Source organism: Eschrichtius robustus, chromosome 1, assembly GCF_028021215.1.
Source record: "Eschrichtius robustus isolate mEscRob2 chromosome 1, mEscRob2.pri, whole genome shotgun sequence".
Lineage (NCBI taxonomy): Eukaryota > Metazoa > Chordata > Mammalia > Artiodactyla > Eschrichtiidae > Eschrichtius > Eschrichtius robustus.
In genome coordinates, this window is record NC_090824.1 from 37,467,399 (window position 1) to 37,485,082 (window position 17,684).

Genomic DNA, 17,684 nt, shown 5'->3' on the forward strand with positions numbered 1-17,684 from the left:
ATATTACCAGCCCCACATGCTCTTCTAGAACCTTCCCTCTCCCCCCTCCTCTTGAATCCCTGTGGGCATGCGTGATGGCCTTGATTAACAGAGGATGGTGGAAGTGGCTGACATCTGAGGCTAGGTCTAAAAAGGCAATACAGCTTCTCTCTGGATCTATCTTTTTTGGGACATGCACCTTTGAAGCCATGAGCTGCCATGTAAGGAGTCTGGCTACCGAAAGCCTCCAAGTGGAGAGCCCACAGGGAACAAAGCTCAAGGAGCCCCAGCTGCTCCAGTTCCTGGCTGTCTGAGCCTTTCCAGCTCAAGTACTAGACATGAAAGTGAGGGAGCCTTCACATGAGTCCAGCCTCAGCCGTCATCTGACCAGAACTGCCTGAGAGCCCCCTGCAAGAGCCACCTAACAGCCCTGACAACCTCCAGAACTGTGAGAGAGAATAAGAAATGTTTGTTGTGATGCGGCAATAAAGAAGTAGTACACTGGCATTCCTGCTTCTTCTCTGACCCCCACCAACCCCCAAACCACCTTCCTCAGAGCAGCCAGAGGACATTTAAAAAATACAAATCGTTATCGAGTTGCTTCCTCCTCCAACTTCAACGGCTTCCTATTATCCAGACTGTCATCCAGCTACCTCACCTCCCTCCAAAATGCTCCTCCCTGACTGCCTATCAAGTCCATTTTCCATCACTGCTGTCTCACTGGCTACACTCGTCACATGAGCCTTCTTTCTTCCTCTGCTTTGCTAAACTTGTTCCCATCTTGGAGACTCAGGAAAACTCTTCCCTCTGTCTGAAGGCTCTCCCCCCAGATCTTTGCACAGCTGGTTTCTTCTTGTCATTCAGGTTCCAGTTTAAATGTTGCCTCCCCAGAGATGACTCAATCTAAAGCAGTCACCCAGTCTCTCCATCACCGGCCCTGTTTTAATGACCTACATATGCCATGTTGCAATCTGATATTTCCTTTATTTTTTGATTTGTCTGATTTCCCCCACCAATCAGACAAATTAGTATTTTCTTGTTTGTTTATTGATTTGTCTGATTGCCCCTAGGGGAACAGAGGTCTTCTCTTGGTCCACACCGTATACCCAGCACTTAGAACAGTGACCAGCAAAGATCAGATGCTCAGTTGATATCTGAAGCCTAGATAAATGAATGAGGCAAGCAAAGGATTTCAGAAGGGTGCTGTTTTGTTTAGCTGTCACTCTACAGTGAAGTGTGGTTTGATAGCTCAATGCAACATGCCCTGGGAACTGCCAACTAATTATTCTAGTCCTGTGCTCATCAAGCAACTTTCTGATTGGAAACGTTGTCGCCTAAATGAATTCACCCTTCAAGAGTAAGCAGGAGTCCCACTGTAAATTACTACTTCGTGGTAGTCATTTATACATTAGTCAGTGCTTTAAAAGTCTGTCACCCCAAACTTCCCCACTCTACCTACCCATCTCCAGTCCATCTCTACTCCCACAGCCCAAGAGAGCTTCACTATTTCTGGATGAATGGATAAGATTGGGTTTCTGACCCCACAAGGCTAAGGATAAGGCTGAGTAGGGTCCCCATGACCAGCTGGCCTTCCCATCGCAGAAAGCACACTTGAACGTCACAGAAAACACAAAACTTGAGCTGGACGAACATCTTCCAAATAAAGAGCACCCTGTAGTTCCCACACCGCTGCTGTGCACGTCCTACCTTCAGCTCATGGATCAGACTTCTTGTTTGGTGGAGGCTGTAGCAGTCCTGGCTCTTCACTGCAGACAGCAGGTGGCTGGTGTAGGCGAGGAGGTGGAGCAAGTCCCCCTCGGAGGTGGTGAAGTACTGCCACTGGCTCACCAGCTCATCGATGTCACTCTTCCTCTGCCGAACGCCCTGGGCGGCGCTCTGCCACCGCTCCTTCAGCCTCGTGAACTTCCAAACAAATTCCGGTCTTGGGAAAAATAGATGGTTAGAGAATTCTGACATCAACGTGTAGAAAAAATAACTATCAACGTGTAATAGGAACTTAGATTTGCTATTTATGTGCACAATTTACATGGAAAAAAACTTCTTTAAATCTGAGCACCATTCAACGTAAACATGATGGGGAACTTGGGGCTGGGGCAGGGGCAGTGTGTGGGTTGGTGAAAGGCGTTTATCACAAGATAATTGCACATGGCCTAGTATTTTGCTGGGATGCATGACAACCACTGCCTTAAACAAACGTAAGCTGTTTTAACACAGATTATGCCATGTGCTTTATGGAAAACTAAACATGGGATAAATGGGAAACAGATGAACAGGTAGGTCCCTTGTAATGTTATCGATTACTTGAGGGTTGTATGCTACATAATTTCAGCAATAAAGAACATGCTTTCTGCAACTACTCAACTATTTCTTTCCCAGATAAACAACGTCCTTCACATGGTCAATAAGGCCTTTCATTTATTATGGGAAAAGTCACGCTTTGCTGTACTGATCAGATCAAAACTAGTTAATCATCCTGAAATTGGCTTGGATTTGATTACTTCAGAGCTAGGAAAAATTGGTTTTATATTTCTTAGTTATGTTGAAAGAAGATTCAGAGGTATATGGGTGATCATGGGGAGGAAAATAATGCCTATGGAGACATTTGGAGAGGTCATTTAAGGCCAGGCCCCTCCGGGCTCTGTCGGCAATTTCAGCAGCTATGCAAGCAGGTACAGTTACTGTCACCAGGTTGCCTAAGGGGCTCTGCTCTGCCTGACTTGAACTCCCTGGAGACCCCAACCTCATGTACACAGCATAGAAAGAAGTCTCTTCTTTCACAACTGTGACATAGCTACCTACTGGGAACAGCAGCACTTTGAAATTTATTTTTTAAATAGCAAAACATCATGAGGCTGAAGGTAGAGAGGAAAACACACTATAGAAAAATCCTTTGGGGTAAAAACTTAGCTAATGGTACTAGGTGGATGGGTGTTTGCAAAGCATCTGGTCTGCTAAGCCCACCCATCTACCATAGGGAAAAGGGCCCCTGATGTTTTTACAGCTGTGAAGCAAGACTCCATCCTAATATAAAGTCAGAAGACCGGCCCCATGGTGGTCTACCAATGACATGGCCGCAGGCACTGATGTGGTCAAGATTCACATGGTGCAAGGCCCGCCAGGCTGCATTGCCTTCCACAGGCCCACAACCATTACGAGTCCCAAAGAGCTTACCTCTTCTCTATTTCTGCTGTGTCCAGGAGTTGTAAGCACTGGGTGACATAAGAGTCAGCAATTGTCTGGTTTATAGAAACTTCAGCTTGTAACATCTGTATATGAATTAAAATATGGGAATTGTTTTTGTGAATTTCCTAATAAAATCTAAGCTCACAGAGGATATATGAGGTGATTAATTTTCAAAAGATTTGAGGCTAACTGCAAAAAATGCTTAACCATCACAACAGCACCTATGAATATAATTAGAAGCAAATAGGTTTAATAATAACTACATCTAAGGCCCATTTATTGGGCTTTTTCTATTTGTTAGGCACTGAGTAAAACATGCATTGTCTCACTTATTCCTCAACCTTACGACTTAAGTAAATACTATTAGACTCATTTGAAGAGGAGGAAACTAAGATGTTTGGTAACTTATCAAAGTCACCCAGCTTTGCCTGGACAGATTTCATTTTCAGTGGATGATCTTAATGTAACAATGCAGACTTAAATCAGTTACACTAAAAAGTTACAATGAACTAATCATGCACATTTTGGAAATGTAGGATCTGCCTATAACCACCAGGAGTACTTTCAAATAAACATCAGCATAAGCATGGGGAAACTCCTCTGTGAAATTATTAATGCTACAATTATAATCATACCGGGTGCTTCAATACTTTACAAAACTATTCAGTGAAAATGCAAAGATGACTTGAAGTATTTTAACATGCTCTTGGTAAAGGGGTATCGTGTTCGCATTATGCAAAAGCAACATTGTGCTAGAAGCTTCCACCTACTGTAGAAAATCTAGGAGTTCTGTCATTAATAAAATAGAGCAGCAAAACAAAATTTTGAAATTTATGAAATGTGTGAGAATTTTACAAATGATCAACCAACAACTGAATTTGCTCAAAGACATACATTCTGTGTTTAGGGATTGAGGATTGATAGGTACTCTCTGTATTTTACTTTATTTAATCTCTCTTCCCCTGAGTCCTGTCCCAGGGTGAGGGGTCCAAGGTGGCAGAGAGCACAGGTTTATTTACCTCATACGTTTTCTGCTGTTCCAGGAGAGCAGGGAGGCTGTCAGCAATGTTCACCTTGAGCATCTCTTCTATCTTCTCCAAAAGCTGGACCCACTTTTCACAGCAATAAAGAAACTTTTGATTCAATCCAATCCCCTGAAGTTCACTACGAAGGTTTAAAAACAAACAAAACAGAGCCATATAACAATGACATTACTGGGCTCAACTGTTAATTTTGCCTTAATTGAAACAGAATGGGAGAGCTGGGCTGTTCTGACCTGCAGCGTTCCAGTGCTGTCGCCGTGGCCCGAATCCATTGCCGGTTCACATTTTGTAATGTCTTGACAGCTACATCACTAAGTGGGAGCTTGAGGCTTACTTCATTCAAATGCTCAATATAAGGTGACTGGGCTGTCAGTGCCAGCACATGATTCTGTGAAAAAGAAATTAAATTCCAGATTTTTGGATGCCAATAAGATATCTGGATTACGAAAAGGCTTCAGAAATCCTACAGACCTTCCTTATCTCAAAGAACAAGGAAAACTGGGGCCTAAATAGGTAACTGACTTGCCCACAGTCAAATAGCTAGTTAGTGTCAGAATCGGACCTGAACTCAGATCTCTCAATCCTGTGCCTTTTCTAGAACAAGCTGCACACATGGTCAGAACGGAAGCAGAACAGGAAATAGAAAGTGATCTCAGATTTTTGTCTTTGAAGAAGATGGAAATGAGCTTTCTTTTTTAAAGGACCCACTCTGGACCTTCAAGTCGCATTTAGTCTGCCAACAACTTGACCTTCAACAGAACATGCAGTTTATTTACAAAGTAAAGGAAAATTCAATCCTTAAAATAACCCTAGCAAAGCATGGTAGTTACACATCAATATTATGGTGAAATCATAGGAAAGCAAACTCACCAAAATTTTATCTTTAAGACAATATTCCAGGGACAGCCTCTAGGACAACAATATATTAAGCAAACATCCTTCACCATATCCATGTTCTCACTACAGAACTCTGCCACAGTAGTCTAGGTCAGGGTCAACAAACGTTTACTGTCAAGGGCGAGATCATAAATATTTTAGCCTTTTATGACCCATATGATCTCTGTTGCAAATATTCAACTCTGCCCTTGTAGCATGAAAACTCCCACAGACAGTACGTAAATGGTGGAAGGGCATGGCTGTGCCAGTAACACTTTATTTACAAAACCAGGTGAGGGGCTGCATTTAGACCATGTGCCATAGTTTGCTGACTCTTAATCTAGGTTATGAATATTGGTCCTTAGGAGTTTGCAAGATCCAGAATTCTTTAATTCTTCCATTCATCTATGTTAACTATACTAAACTTACTAAGGTAATAAAGAAGGAAAAAAATATACCATTAATTTAATAGGGCATCTTACTTTTTGATCTTCAACTAACCAGAAAAATTCAATTAATCTCAATAGCCAACTGCTAAATTATTTTAGTTCACTGAAGCTAACTAGTAAAGACTTCAAGATTTAAAAGTCTACTAAAATTAATGAGGCATATTACTAAAATAGATCTCATGACCCAGCAATTCCACTCCTGGGTATATATCCAAAAACAACCAAAAACACTAATTTGAAAAGATACATGCAACCCAATGTTCGTAGCAGCATTATTTACAATTGTCAAGATACGGAAGCAACATAAGCGTCCATCAACAGATGAATGGATAAAGAAGATGTGGTACATATATACTATGGACCATAACTCAGCCATAAAAAAGAACGAAATTTTGCCATTTGCAGCAATATGGATGGATTTGGAGGGCATCATGCTAAGTGAAATAAGTCAGACAGAGAAAGATAAATACTGTATGATATCACTTATACGTGGAATCTAAAAAATACAACAAACTAGTGAATATAACGAAAAAGAAGTAGACTCACAGATGAAGAGAAAAAACTAGTTGTTACCAGTCGGGGGGGCAATACAGGAGTTGGGGAGTAGGAGGTACAAACTACTGGGTATAAGATAGGCTCAAGGATGTATTGTACAACATGGGAAATATAGCCAATATTTTGTAATAACTGTAAATGGAAAGTAACCTTTAAAAGGTATAAAAATTAAAAAATTAAAAAAGAGAAATAATCGACAAATAAATTGTATATATTTAAAGTGTATGGGACTTCCCTGGTGGTCCAGCGGTTAAGACTACGTGCTCCCAATGCAGGGGCCCTGGGTTGGATCACTGGTCAGGGAACTAGATCCTGCATGCCACAACTAAGAGCCCGCATGCTGCAACTAAAGATCCTGCACGCCACAACTAAGACCTGCCACAGCCAAATGAATAAAATAAATAAATAAATAAATATTAAAAAAAGCAAAAAGCAAAAAAAAAAAGTGTAAAAAAAAAAAAGATCCCTATGTTGTCATACTTTTCTAGATCTTAGGGAAAACAGGTCAAGAATGAATGGCATATCAATGACTGTGCTCAAGAGTTAAGATGCACATAGATGACAGTAATTCACTTTTTATTCTATGGTGAACCTGAGCCCTTAGGAATGACAAATATTGGCAATACCAGGAATAAGTCAGGATTTCCTTCTTTTTCTTGCTGGTAGAGTTTATCCAAATTCTCTTCTTCATGCGTAATGAGACCTTTTAAAGAGTCCAACTGGTCCCCAAAATCCTTGAACTGTGATAGAACAAACTAGAACAAGAGAAGTTTTCATTAGAAACAATTTTCATGTGCATCTATAACAGAATCAAGCACAGCCTTGTGATAAAAGTCCAAGCTGTTTTCAGCCCTAAGCAGTTCATTATCTTGAATCCAGAACACTCCTGATACTCACTTTGTGCCTTTGGCAAAGTATGAAGCCTTCACAGGGATGAATAGATCAGTTGCTTGACAGGGGCACCTAGAGGAATCCTGCTAGCTAAATATATTTTCCCCGCTGTGTGATATTGGAGCCCCATGGCCTTCTATTCAGCTTTTTGATAGTTCATGCCCTAAAGGCTTTTCAAAAAGTGAATAAAATACATAACAAATGGCCGTGCTTTAAGCAGCTACTCTATGACTCAATTACCCCACTTGAAAATTCAAATAACTATGAGATCTGAACAGTGCATGAAATATATCACTTTAACATTTCAATAAAGAAGAAACGTATGCTTAAGATCTGCCCATTGCCCATGTGATTGAAGAATCACATGACTGAAGAATCATGTCAAATGGTAGATATGTTTAGGGCATCTTTATTTTGTGGTTTCCCTAAGGTGCAGCCCACAAAGCACTAATAACTATCACTTCGCAAGATGTAAGGAATTGAAGGGAGTGTGCAAATGTCCAAGACTTCAACTTGAATAGAAAAATAAGATGAACCTTAAATTCATTTGTTTTCATAAGCAGCATCTTTTCCAAGTAGGAAGCCCTCTGGAGGGAGTGCATTTGACCAGAGAGGAGCAGGTGGGTGTTGGGCTCTGCAGGCTGTGGGAGTCGATCCAGGAGAGTGGAATCTTGGAGAAAGGCTTCTTTTGTCTTCTGCACATCATGCTGCAGCTCCTGGAGAAGAAAAAAGTGATCGCAAAACATTTCCTCCTCCTTTCCCAACAAAAATCCCCAACTCATGCCACTCCATCAATATCTAGGAGAATTTCTGCCCTGAAATAGTGGGTGTGGCTTTTTGTTACTGTTTATTTTAAAGAGATAAAAGAGCTAAGCCTTCTTTATATGATGCACATCACTGGGTGCTGTTCTGAAATTTGTCAGTTCAGAGCCAAAAGTAACCATAGATAAATAGAGTTGGGGCTTCTAGTTTACAGAAACTGGAGATGACTTGGGTACAGCCCTATGTTTTATATTTCTAATCAGTGAACACTTTAAGGATCTGCTTTAATGCATTTTAAGAATCAATCCAACCCCATCCTCTGCCTGACACTTTGTGACATAAATGGATTCATTTGCAGAGAGCGTAGAATTTCATTGACCAAGACGATTTTAGGGCTACTCCAGAAATATTGCAACTGTGTGAAATTTCTGTTTTTGTTGTTTTTTAAATGCCAACAGATTAGACAGAAGTTGATCAGAAATATGGTTCGTATCTGTTGGATTCTTGTCTCTAATTTAATTGGTTAATACTTCTTTATTTGACCTATAGTATTAAAAGATACAAAATGTATCTGGTCACCTAGTTTAAAACTAGAAAGTATTTGCTTTCCAGGCATTCATTAACATAATAGAATAAAACCACAGAGGAAAGTATACAACTCTTAAATAATAGTCTAAAAATCATTATATCCACAGAAAAGCCTTATTAACATGGTGGTGAATCTAAATGATTATTCATTTAGATTAGATAATTATTTAGATTATTTAGATAATTATTCATGATTATTTCTAAATCAAGAGATTCAACATCTACTATTCTTACATGACCACATTCAGCTGATATATTTCTGCTTTTATTGGAGACTTTGTGTGAAGCTTTGGCTTTAGAGATTTACCTGCTAGAGTGAAAGGGGAGATTTGGAAGGAGGTGGTGTCAGGTGCCCCTGACCCAGCTACCTGCTGCCTGGCCCTCACCTCTGAGCCACCACCTGGCTCTCCCAACCCCACACGTCCCTGTCTTGCCTGTGTCCTACATGGTCTGCTCACACACCTGTCCTGACCCACTCCTCCCTCCCTGTGGTCTGTCTAGTCTCTGGGTCATGGCCCTGTCTGTCAGGCTGTCTTGGCCTTGGTTTTCCCAATGGGCTTAACGCCTACCTTTACGTCCCGCAGGGCTGGGGGCAGGATCTCTGCCAGGTTGTTTCCAGATGTGTTGATGTTTGCGAGCTGTTGGTACTTTGCTTCCTGCTGCTCCAGTCTTGCTGCAGCTTCAGCGTGAGCAGTGTTATATGCCTTCCAGAGCTGTAGCGGGCTCTGGGCCCTCTGCAACTGGTCTGCAATGTCTTGGTTTACCTGCGTCCACCTGTCAGGGCAACATGAACAACAGGAACCCCATCCATCCTTTCCTCTGCAGCAAAAGCACAGTGCCTACACTCTACCCATAAGTTAAGAGCAGATAGATTAAGAAGACACGTTAATGTCTTTTCAAAATTAATGCCATCATTAATATATAAATAGAATTCCAAATTAGGATACTTCATTGACTTTATAATTCTCCACAAAACCCGCAAAATTTGTGACTGGCAGGAAATATCTATTGTATGATGAATGTCTCTTAGGCAAAAGTGAAGAAAGTACTGAACTGTTTGCCTGATGAAACTTTCTCCACATGGGAGGGCCTCCTATTTTATAGAGAGGGTCTTTAAGTAGGTCTTATTTAAATTGTGTTTATGTCAAATTTATTTTCTAATTACGAAAGCAACATGTTCCTTATATAAAAGTAGAAATAAAAAACAATATATTTTCCTACTTCTCAGCAAAGGGTATTTATTTTCTATTATGTTCTAAATTTGCTAATGTTTTAATGTTTTGTAGAAATACGGTATGTTGTAGGACTAATTTCTTTGTGGATTGAGAGAAAAAAATGGCAGATATTACCTGGTACTTGATAATATTTTATTTGTTCTTTAGAGAAAAGTTAATTCCTGCGTATTCTCTTTCTACTTAGGCCAATTTGCATCAGAAAGTTACTCACTTGGTAAAACTGATCTTAGTCACATGAGAAGAGAAAATTGTGTACCCCTCAAAGGATGCTACCACACAATATATGAGGGAAGGCAGCAGCAGAGTACCCAGGCCCCAGATATACATAGCTGGTCTCCATGGGGGGGCCAGGCTAAAAATCAACTCTGGAGTCCAGGCGAACTTGACTAGAGCTGTTGATGAAACCTAGTTAGAGACCTCGCTTTTAGAGTAGATACCACCAAGTTATGAACAATTGCAAATATTAAAAGTATTTTTGCATCCATGAAAATTAGCTAATTTTGTGGTGCTGGCACATTCATTGGTTGTATGATTTTTTTTTTTGGATTCTCATTTATATGCACTGCTAAACTGCTACAAAAACTAAAAATCGTAATAATAAGAAAAATAAGAAGTTATTTTCCGTAATACATTTTTCATTCCATTAAAATTGAAAAGTAAAAAAATGTAGAAATTTAAAAATTTTGTTTTTATTCCGTACTATGGACTATAATATCTTGCCTTTCTTTCCCATTTAACTTAAAAAAATTTTCCCATGTTATTAATAAAAAATAAGTAAGCCTAAGTTTAAATGGCTGTACATAATGGTCTATAAATGGTCTTTTTTTGTTTAATTACCAAATTCCAGCTTAGTATGGATATTGGAGTAATTTTTAATTTTTGCTTCCAAAAATAATTCTCAGATACAACTTTGTTCAAAGGCTTTTTTCTGTATTTCAAGATATTGGTATTAAATTAGACTTCTTAGAGAATTATTGGGTCAAAGAATACAAATATATAAATATTTTTAAGGTTATGGGTATATGTTCAAACTGCTTTCTGAAAGCATTATAACGTTTACATTCTCACCCAAAGCACATGAGAATGCTTGTTTCACAATATCCTCAACCCCGCTAAGTGGGCGAAAAAGGTGACAAATGGCATAATTGCTTTACTTCTTTGTATTTCACAAATTTTCTCAGAACCACCTGTTTTTAAACAAGATTTTCCCCAATTATAAATACAACATATGCTCACAACCCCCCACAAAACATGTGTATTTAAATCTACCCATACCTATATTGAGATTGTCTACTCATCTACCTACCTACCTACCTGTCTATAAAGAGAAAGTAAAAAAAACACCTGACATCTCATTAATCTAGAGATAACTACTGTTGGCATTTTGGTGCTATTTTCTTCAGTCTTTTTCAATATGCCTTCCGATATATTCTTGTGCCAACAACTGAATGTGTATGTGCAGTGGTGACAACTGAATCCCTTTAATAGCAACCTGAACTGAACCACCATATGTTTTGAAGGAGGCCCCAATTACTGTATGTGAAATTAGATACATGTCTGTGTTTCTCTTCACCCTCCCTCCTCCCCCTCTTCCACTAAGGACTGGATCAAGCGCTGAGGACACCACTGCAGGGTACATAAATGTGGTGTCCCTCGTTCAACACATATTCAAAGTTGGTTTATAGGAGAGGCTGAATCTGCATGAAGGAAGGGTGGAGAAGGCCACTGAGGGTAGCTTAATCTCTTCACCACTGTCTGGAACAAATCAGCTTTGGGCCAACTTTCATATCCCATCCAGCTACATAAAAGCCTCACAATCAACCAGGGCCACACTCCTTAGAAGGAGTTTTCTATCATAAGTAGTTCATCAAAGAATTCCTCCCAACCTCACAAATATCTCCTGAGAGGTATTCTAACATCCCCTTACTTCCACCTTATAATGTTTCCAGTGAGACAGACTGCCCATCTGGCCACCCCTTAGCCTGTTTCTGCCTGTTGATTTTGGTGCCCTTGAGGATCGCATTGGGCATTTAGCCTATGCCCACTGAACGTGGCTACACTGGGGCTGTACTTAGGACATTTCTAGATTGATTATACCAAACACTTGTACAAGGCAAGTAATAGCCTTCACAACGTCAAATCTTACGTGAACGAGATCCTTCAAAGCAGGAGAGACCAGAATAGTATGAAACCAGTTATCTCAGATGATTAAGAAGGCTTTACGCAGCCTACATCCTTTCGTTTGTCACACGTCATTAAGATAAAAATATCTGCTCTACCATTCAAATTGCATCTTAAAGTGTACCTTGTGTGAGTATTTTGGCATTTCTCTTGAATTATTTCCGCAACTGAGGGGCAGTAATCTTTGAGTTTTCCAATAACCTCCTGGAGTTTCTTCCAACTCCCTTCACTGCTCTCAGCTTCGTCTTGAAGAGTCTAGGAGGACAGAGCGGGAATGTCAGTTGCAGAACAGCCTGGCCTCGTCCAGAGAAGGCAGCAGCTGGTCAACACTTGCCGCTGTACCACAATAATGTTAACACTCAAACTTTAATAGGACAGGGATAAATTATCAGAAAGGTGACGAAGAAGACTGAGAAGGCATTCTTTCATGGGGCTAGCACTTGAAATAGCATACTTAAAAAAAAAACACCCCAAACCCAAACCTTTAAATTGTGAAATAATATGGACATGAAAGATGAAGAAAAATTCACAGTATACTTGTACCAAGTTTCACTCATTTGGCTCATGTCATTCATTTTGAAATTTCAAGTTATACTTTTGATGCTGCTGTTTAAAATACTGTTTCGTGTTTCTCTGTGGAGAACATAACAGTAATTGTGTTCATTTCTGTGCTTTCCTCCATTGGAGATTTTCTGCCAAGAATGCATTGTGCCAAGATCTGGTTAATATACCTGAAGGTTCTGCACCTGGCATCTTAAGGCCTCTAATGATAAAACCACAGGTTTGCTGTGTTCCATGCAGTACCAGAATCGGATCGTCATCATATTCACTTCATCATAGAGTTTATCATAAATCTTCCACTCCTGTAAAACAGACTGCATGGAGGTCTTGAGCTCATTGACCTATACAAAAAGTAGAAACATATTCAGGAAATCATCGACAAGAGGCTCTCTCATCTTTTTTGTTTCCCCCTCCTAAGGACTCTACCACTGTATCCAATTTAGGCATTTTAATTTGACAGTGGAGCTTCAGTGATTCACTGAAGGTGAGAAGGGTGGGTCAATGAACAAGAAATATCAAAGAAGGCTAAGTTTTAAAGTAGCTGAATGGAAAAGAGCCCTGAGACCAGAAGGACCAGCACAGAGAGAGTTCAGCCTACAGAGGGACAGCCCAGGGAAAAAAACACTGAGTGAGGAATCAGAATCTCAGAGTATACATTTCAGTGACACCCTATTAGCTTTCTGACCTTGGGCAAGCTATTTAGTCCTTGAGTCTATTTCTTCATCCACAAAACAGATATAATAAATGAAAACATAAAGAAAATAGTGTCTGTGAAAATGCTCTGAAAACTGTAAAGCATTGTAAATGTAAAGTGTTAACCTGTGTTACCTGGCACTTAAGTCTGGTTACTACTGGAGAGCAAGCAAAACTTGGAGAGCATCATGCTTGGCCAAAATGATGGGCAAGTGCAAAGTAGGAGGAAATGCAATGGTGGCCATATTTTATCCTTTAATGTGTTTTGATAATTATGAAAGGTTGAAAATTGAAGCATTTAAATGATCTCTGACACAATCGAGAATATACAAGTATATAAATCTTTATATATTATGTAAAGAACACTTATATCTCAACAATAAAAAGACAACCAAACTCAAAAAGGGACAAAGGACTGAATAACCATCTCTCTAAAGAATATATATAAATGGCCAATAAGCATATGAAAGGACACTCAACATCCACAGTCATTAGAGAAATAGAAATCAAAACCATGAGATACCACTTCACATCCACTAGGATGGCTATAATCAAAGTTGGATAATAGCTAGTACTGGCGAGACTATGGAAAAATTGGAACGCTCATACACTGCTGATGGAAACGTAAAGTGGTGCAGCTTCTGTAGAAAAGTTTGGCAGTCTCTCAAGAAGTTAAATACTGTATAGAGTTACTAATATGACCCACTAATTCTACTCTTAGGTATATGCCCAAGAGAACTGAAAGCATATGTTCACAAAAAAACCTATACACAAACCTTCTCCACAGTGTAGGAGCGTTTTAATGTCTCCATATCCTTGTCAACACTTGTTACTGTCTGTCTTTTTATTGCAGCTATCCCCCTGCAGCCTGTGAACATCTTGAGGGTAAGAACCATTTATTTTCTTATCATTGCACCCTTGGCAGTGAGCACAGTGCCTCACAAAAGATATGTTAACAAATGACTCACACAGATATGTTAAGCTCACCCTACTTTTCTGCCTGAGTCCTGGGGAAAGAATGAGGCTGAGGGTCACCTATGGATTTCATTTACATGGGTTATTCCCAATTGTCTCTTGGAACAAATGGTTGAAAGTAGATTTTAGTAGATGACAAATAATCCACAATAAAGACTCTCTGGGAAACATGGACACACCTATAATAGGTTAGTATTTACAATTTCTCTCTCCATTTGTGGGGAAATGTCAAAGTTGCAGTGTCTGAGGATGCCTGTCCTTTGTCTTTTGGTGTTCTTCCTCCCAGAAGGGGTAAATGCAGACTTTGACACGCCTTTCATACAATTACCAGAAGTCTTCCACAGTCTTCTATGCTTTCTCCTCACCACATGCTGTTTCTCCCCACTTCTGGAGTTTTCCCTTTGCTGACCATGCTTCTAGCTTAATAGAGGCTACATGCGATAGGATCATGCCCTCCCTGAGGCATCTCCCTGGGTGTGGGGAATCTGAGCTGCTTCTTCATAACTGCTCCTGTATATCTGGCCAAGAAACAATGCCAGATGCTCTGTTGGGTTTGGGGTTGGGGTTGGAGACTTTTTTGTGTGTGTGAGTACATTAGACAAAACAAAGATAACCAGGTGGATTTCTAGCTTGCCAAGGATGTGGGAATTTGGTGGCTTTGCCTCTGATTATCCAGTGAAGGAAAAAAATTAGAGAGATCTGAAATGTTTTTCTCTACTTCACTTCAGTAGTTTTCACAGCAACTTTTCAGTTGTTGGTATTGAGCGAGTGTCCATTATTAAACAAGAAATAAGATAAAAGAAGGATACGTGGAGAGAAATAGTACACTGTAAATGAATTCTAGTACCTGGTTGATAACACTGTTTTTCTTTTGAAATAACTCTTCAATTTTGGATGCTGTATCTTCCAGCAATGGCATTGTCCCACTCTCTGAAGTCAGGTGACTTTGTCTCAATTCATCCAATGCTTTGGATTTAATTGCAAGTTGATTTTCTATATCCTGGAAGGGCAAGAGGAAAAGGTTTTCATATGTACAATATTACAAAACAATTAATAACGGGTAAGAGGTAGGAGTCTGCATTTTTCAAGTAATAATGCCAATAGAGTATATAATTTAATAACATTACACAGAAGACATTTTAATCATATCACACTCTCAATTCAATTTTTACAGTGAAATTTTGTAATATGAATTTACAATATGACAATATGAGGTTTTACAATACTTTCCATTATTACATGGCTCTAGATTTTAGAAGAGTCTAGGTAGCAAGTCCTTATCATCATGGCATAGTAGAAAGAGTCTAGGAGATATAGTCTCCATTCCACGTCTGCCCTGTACTGGCTGTTGGACCAAGCGTTAAGTCATCAAACTGCCAAGTCTGCATTTTCCCATCTGGAAAATAGTGATGACATCCCAGGCCTGAGTAACTTAGCACTCAGGTGAAAGCAGGAGTGGCCGGCTGGGGGTGCTATAGCACTGCGCTTCCAGTCAGGAGGCGGCTGTAAACGCTCTAACATGGAAATGGCTAGTGGGTAGTTAGAAACAGGATACGACCATCCGAAAAGATCTCTTATGGAGGTGTTGCTGCCCACATATTATATCCAGTATCATTCTGTAACCTGTAGAATGGGGGTCTGAGCCGACTTTCCAGCCCCAACAGTGAAGAGCGCCATGCCTTCCTGTAGGCGGTGCAGAACCCACGTAACCTGTGCCATCTACAGCTCTGGGACAGTGGACCTGCTCTCAACAGGAGTGACACAATCAGGGCGGTGTGGAGGAAGGAGTAAACCCACGTTTGGGTGAGGGCACCTCAAAGACCAAGTGACCTGGCAAATGATGACTGAACGAAAAAAGGGCACAGCCAACATGCTCCAGCCCAAATGGGATTTAGACAGTGGTTCTGAGGGAAAAGTAGTCCTTTGAGAACACATTACACAGTAGGTAAAATAAAACCATTTTCCTCTGAAGAAACAGAAAGAAATACTAAAAATCATGGAGACTTGAGTAATTTTGTAAATACTGGAGAAATTAATAAAAACACAAAAACTGGAAAACATCTAAATCAGAATTCCCGTGGAGCATTTTTTTTTTTTTTTTTTTGGCTGCACCGAGCAGCTTGTGAGGTCTTAGTTCCCCAATCAGGGACTGAACCCAGGCCACAGCAGTGAAAGCACCGAACCCTAACCACTGGACTGCCAGGGAACTCCCAACATTTTTTTCTTAGGAGTAGCATTCAAATCTCTTAAGAACTACAATAACCATGAAAATACTTCTGTTTGTCATTAAAAAACAGCATTTTGTAATTCTGTAAAACACATGGACATATCTATTTTATAGAAGAAAGTAAGTACCTGGGGGCTTTGAGGAGAACCCTCAGAAACTACGGCAGCTTGCCCTACTCCCTGGGGCAGGCATGGTAACTAACAGCCTGACCAAGCCACGCTGGACAGGTGCCGTGTGTCTTCTCACCTGACAATCCAGGAGTGTCTTCTGCACGGAGATCACACTTTCAGGTTTTTGTAAAGTGTTCAGTCTCTCCTCTTGTGCCTCCATCCAGTTGTTCAGAATCTGTATTTTGTTTTCATTCTCAGTGATACTTTCCAAAAGTTGTTCTAATTGTTGTATCTACCAGTTATGAATAAGAAAATAAAATTTTCTTATTTTAAACCACATGCTTTAAAATGTAAATGTCGTGATATGTTATTTTTAATAGGATAATTTTGTTTCTTCTCAGATGATTTCTAACGTTTTGCACAAGATTTCCCAACAACTTTTGGAATAATGATTCATAAGTCAGGAAATATGAATTATTTTCTCCTTTTTAAAAAAAATCTAACATTTGAAATGAAAGCTAACCTGATAAGAAAGCTGGCTGTTCTGGAGTTCCACAATATCTATACAAAACAAAATCATGCTGCTAACACTCAATATTTTTTCATTGCATCGTCTATTGATATATGTAAAGCTTAAGAAAAATTTTTTTCCCCAGACTCTCTTCATTAGACTCACTTAAAAACTGTCAATATAAAGAATATCACAAATAATGCATCAATTTAATAAAGTAATATTTTTTAAATGTCTGTGGTTCTTCTCATTTCTAATGCTTACAATGTTTATTAGGTTACAATCATAGTATATATAATGTTTTATACTTCTTTTCATATGCCATAGGCACTTGCTATGTCATGACTTGTATTAACCTAAAAGGCTGCCCAGTATTTCATCAAATGGACACCATATCATTTGATTAATTATTTCTCTCGTGTTGGAAATTCAGGCAGTCTACATTTTTCACCAGAATAAATAATGTTGAATTGAACACTTGGTGCACATATCTTTTCCTTTTTGAAGGACTATCTACTTAAGATAAATGTAAAAGAAGTGGACGGCTGGGTTAAGAGATAAGATGATTATTATGGTTCTTGAAATTTTCTGAATGCTTTCCAAAAGGGTATGTAAGCCATTATCTGCAATGTATGAATGTGAAAGCCTTGGGCTTTTATCTTTGTCTTAAGTTTTTCTAACTTAGTTAAGTGTATAATGTTATTAATGTTTATTTCAAATGTCTGACAATTAAAGTTGTAACCTTTCCATATTTATTTGCCAATTATAATTTTCTCTTTTGTGAATTATCTGCTCATGTCCTTTGCCCATGCATGTACTCAAATCTTAACTGTATGAATCTATT

At 39.4% G+C, this 17,684-nt stretch overlaps 1 protein-coding gene across 4 annotated transcripts in view; it reads right to left on the reverse strand.

Annotated features, from left to right (window-relative positions):
* Nucleotides 1-17,684, reverse strand: part of SYNE2 (spectrin repeat containing nuclear envelope protein 2) — a 273,887-nt gene that overhangs the window by 48,158 nt on the left and 208,045 nt on the right. For 3 of the 4 annotated variants that reach the window (XM_068544299.1, XM_068544308.1, XM_068544289.1), the window contains exons 83-93: nucleotides 16,466-16,621; nucleotides 14,840-14,992; nucleotides 12,495-12,665; nucleotides 11,888-12,018; nucleotides 8,917-9,121; nucleotides 7,534-7,713; nucleotides 6,733-6,861; nucleotides 4,460-4,614; nucleotides 4,203-4,347; nucleotides 3,172-3,266; nucleotides 1,687-1,921 (exon numbers count right to left, since the gene is read on the reverse strand). In XM_068544299.1, the coding sequence (XP_068400400.1) occupies nucleotides 1,687-1,921; nucleotides 3,172-3,266; nucleotides 4,203-4,347; nucleotides 4,460-4,614; nucleotides 6,733-6,861; nucleotides 7,534-7,713; nucleotides 8,917-9,121; nucleotides 11,888-12,018; nucleotides 12,495-12,665; nucleotides 14,840-14,992; nucleotides 16,466-16,621 (1,755 nt within the window). Of the gene's footprint in view, nucleotides 1-1,686; nucleotides 1,922-3,171; nucleotides 3,267-4,202; nucleotides 4,348-4,459; nucleotides 4,615-5,096; nucleotides 5,182-6,732; nucleotides 6,862-7,533; nucleotides 7,714-8,916; nucleotides 9,122-11,887; nucleotides 12,019-12,494; nucleotides 12,666-14,839; nucleotides 14,993-16,465; nucleotides 16,622-17,684 lie in introns of those variants that run through there. The other variant, XM_068544278.1, reaches the window with a different exon arrangement.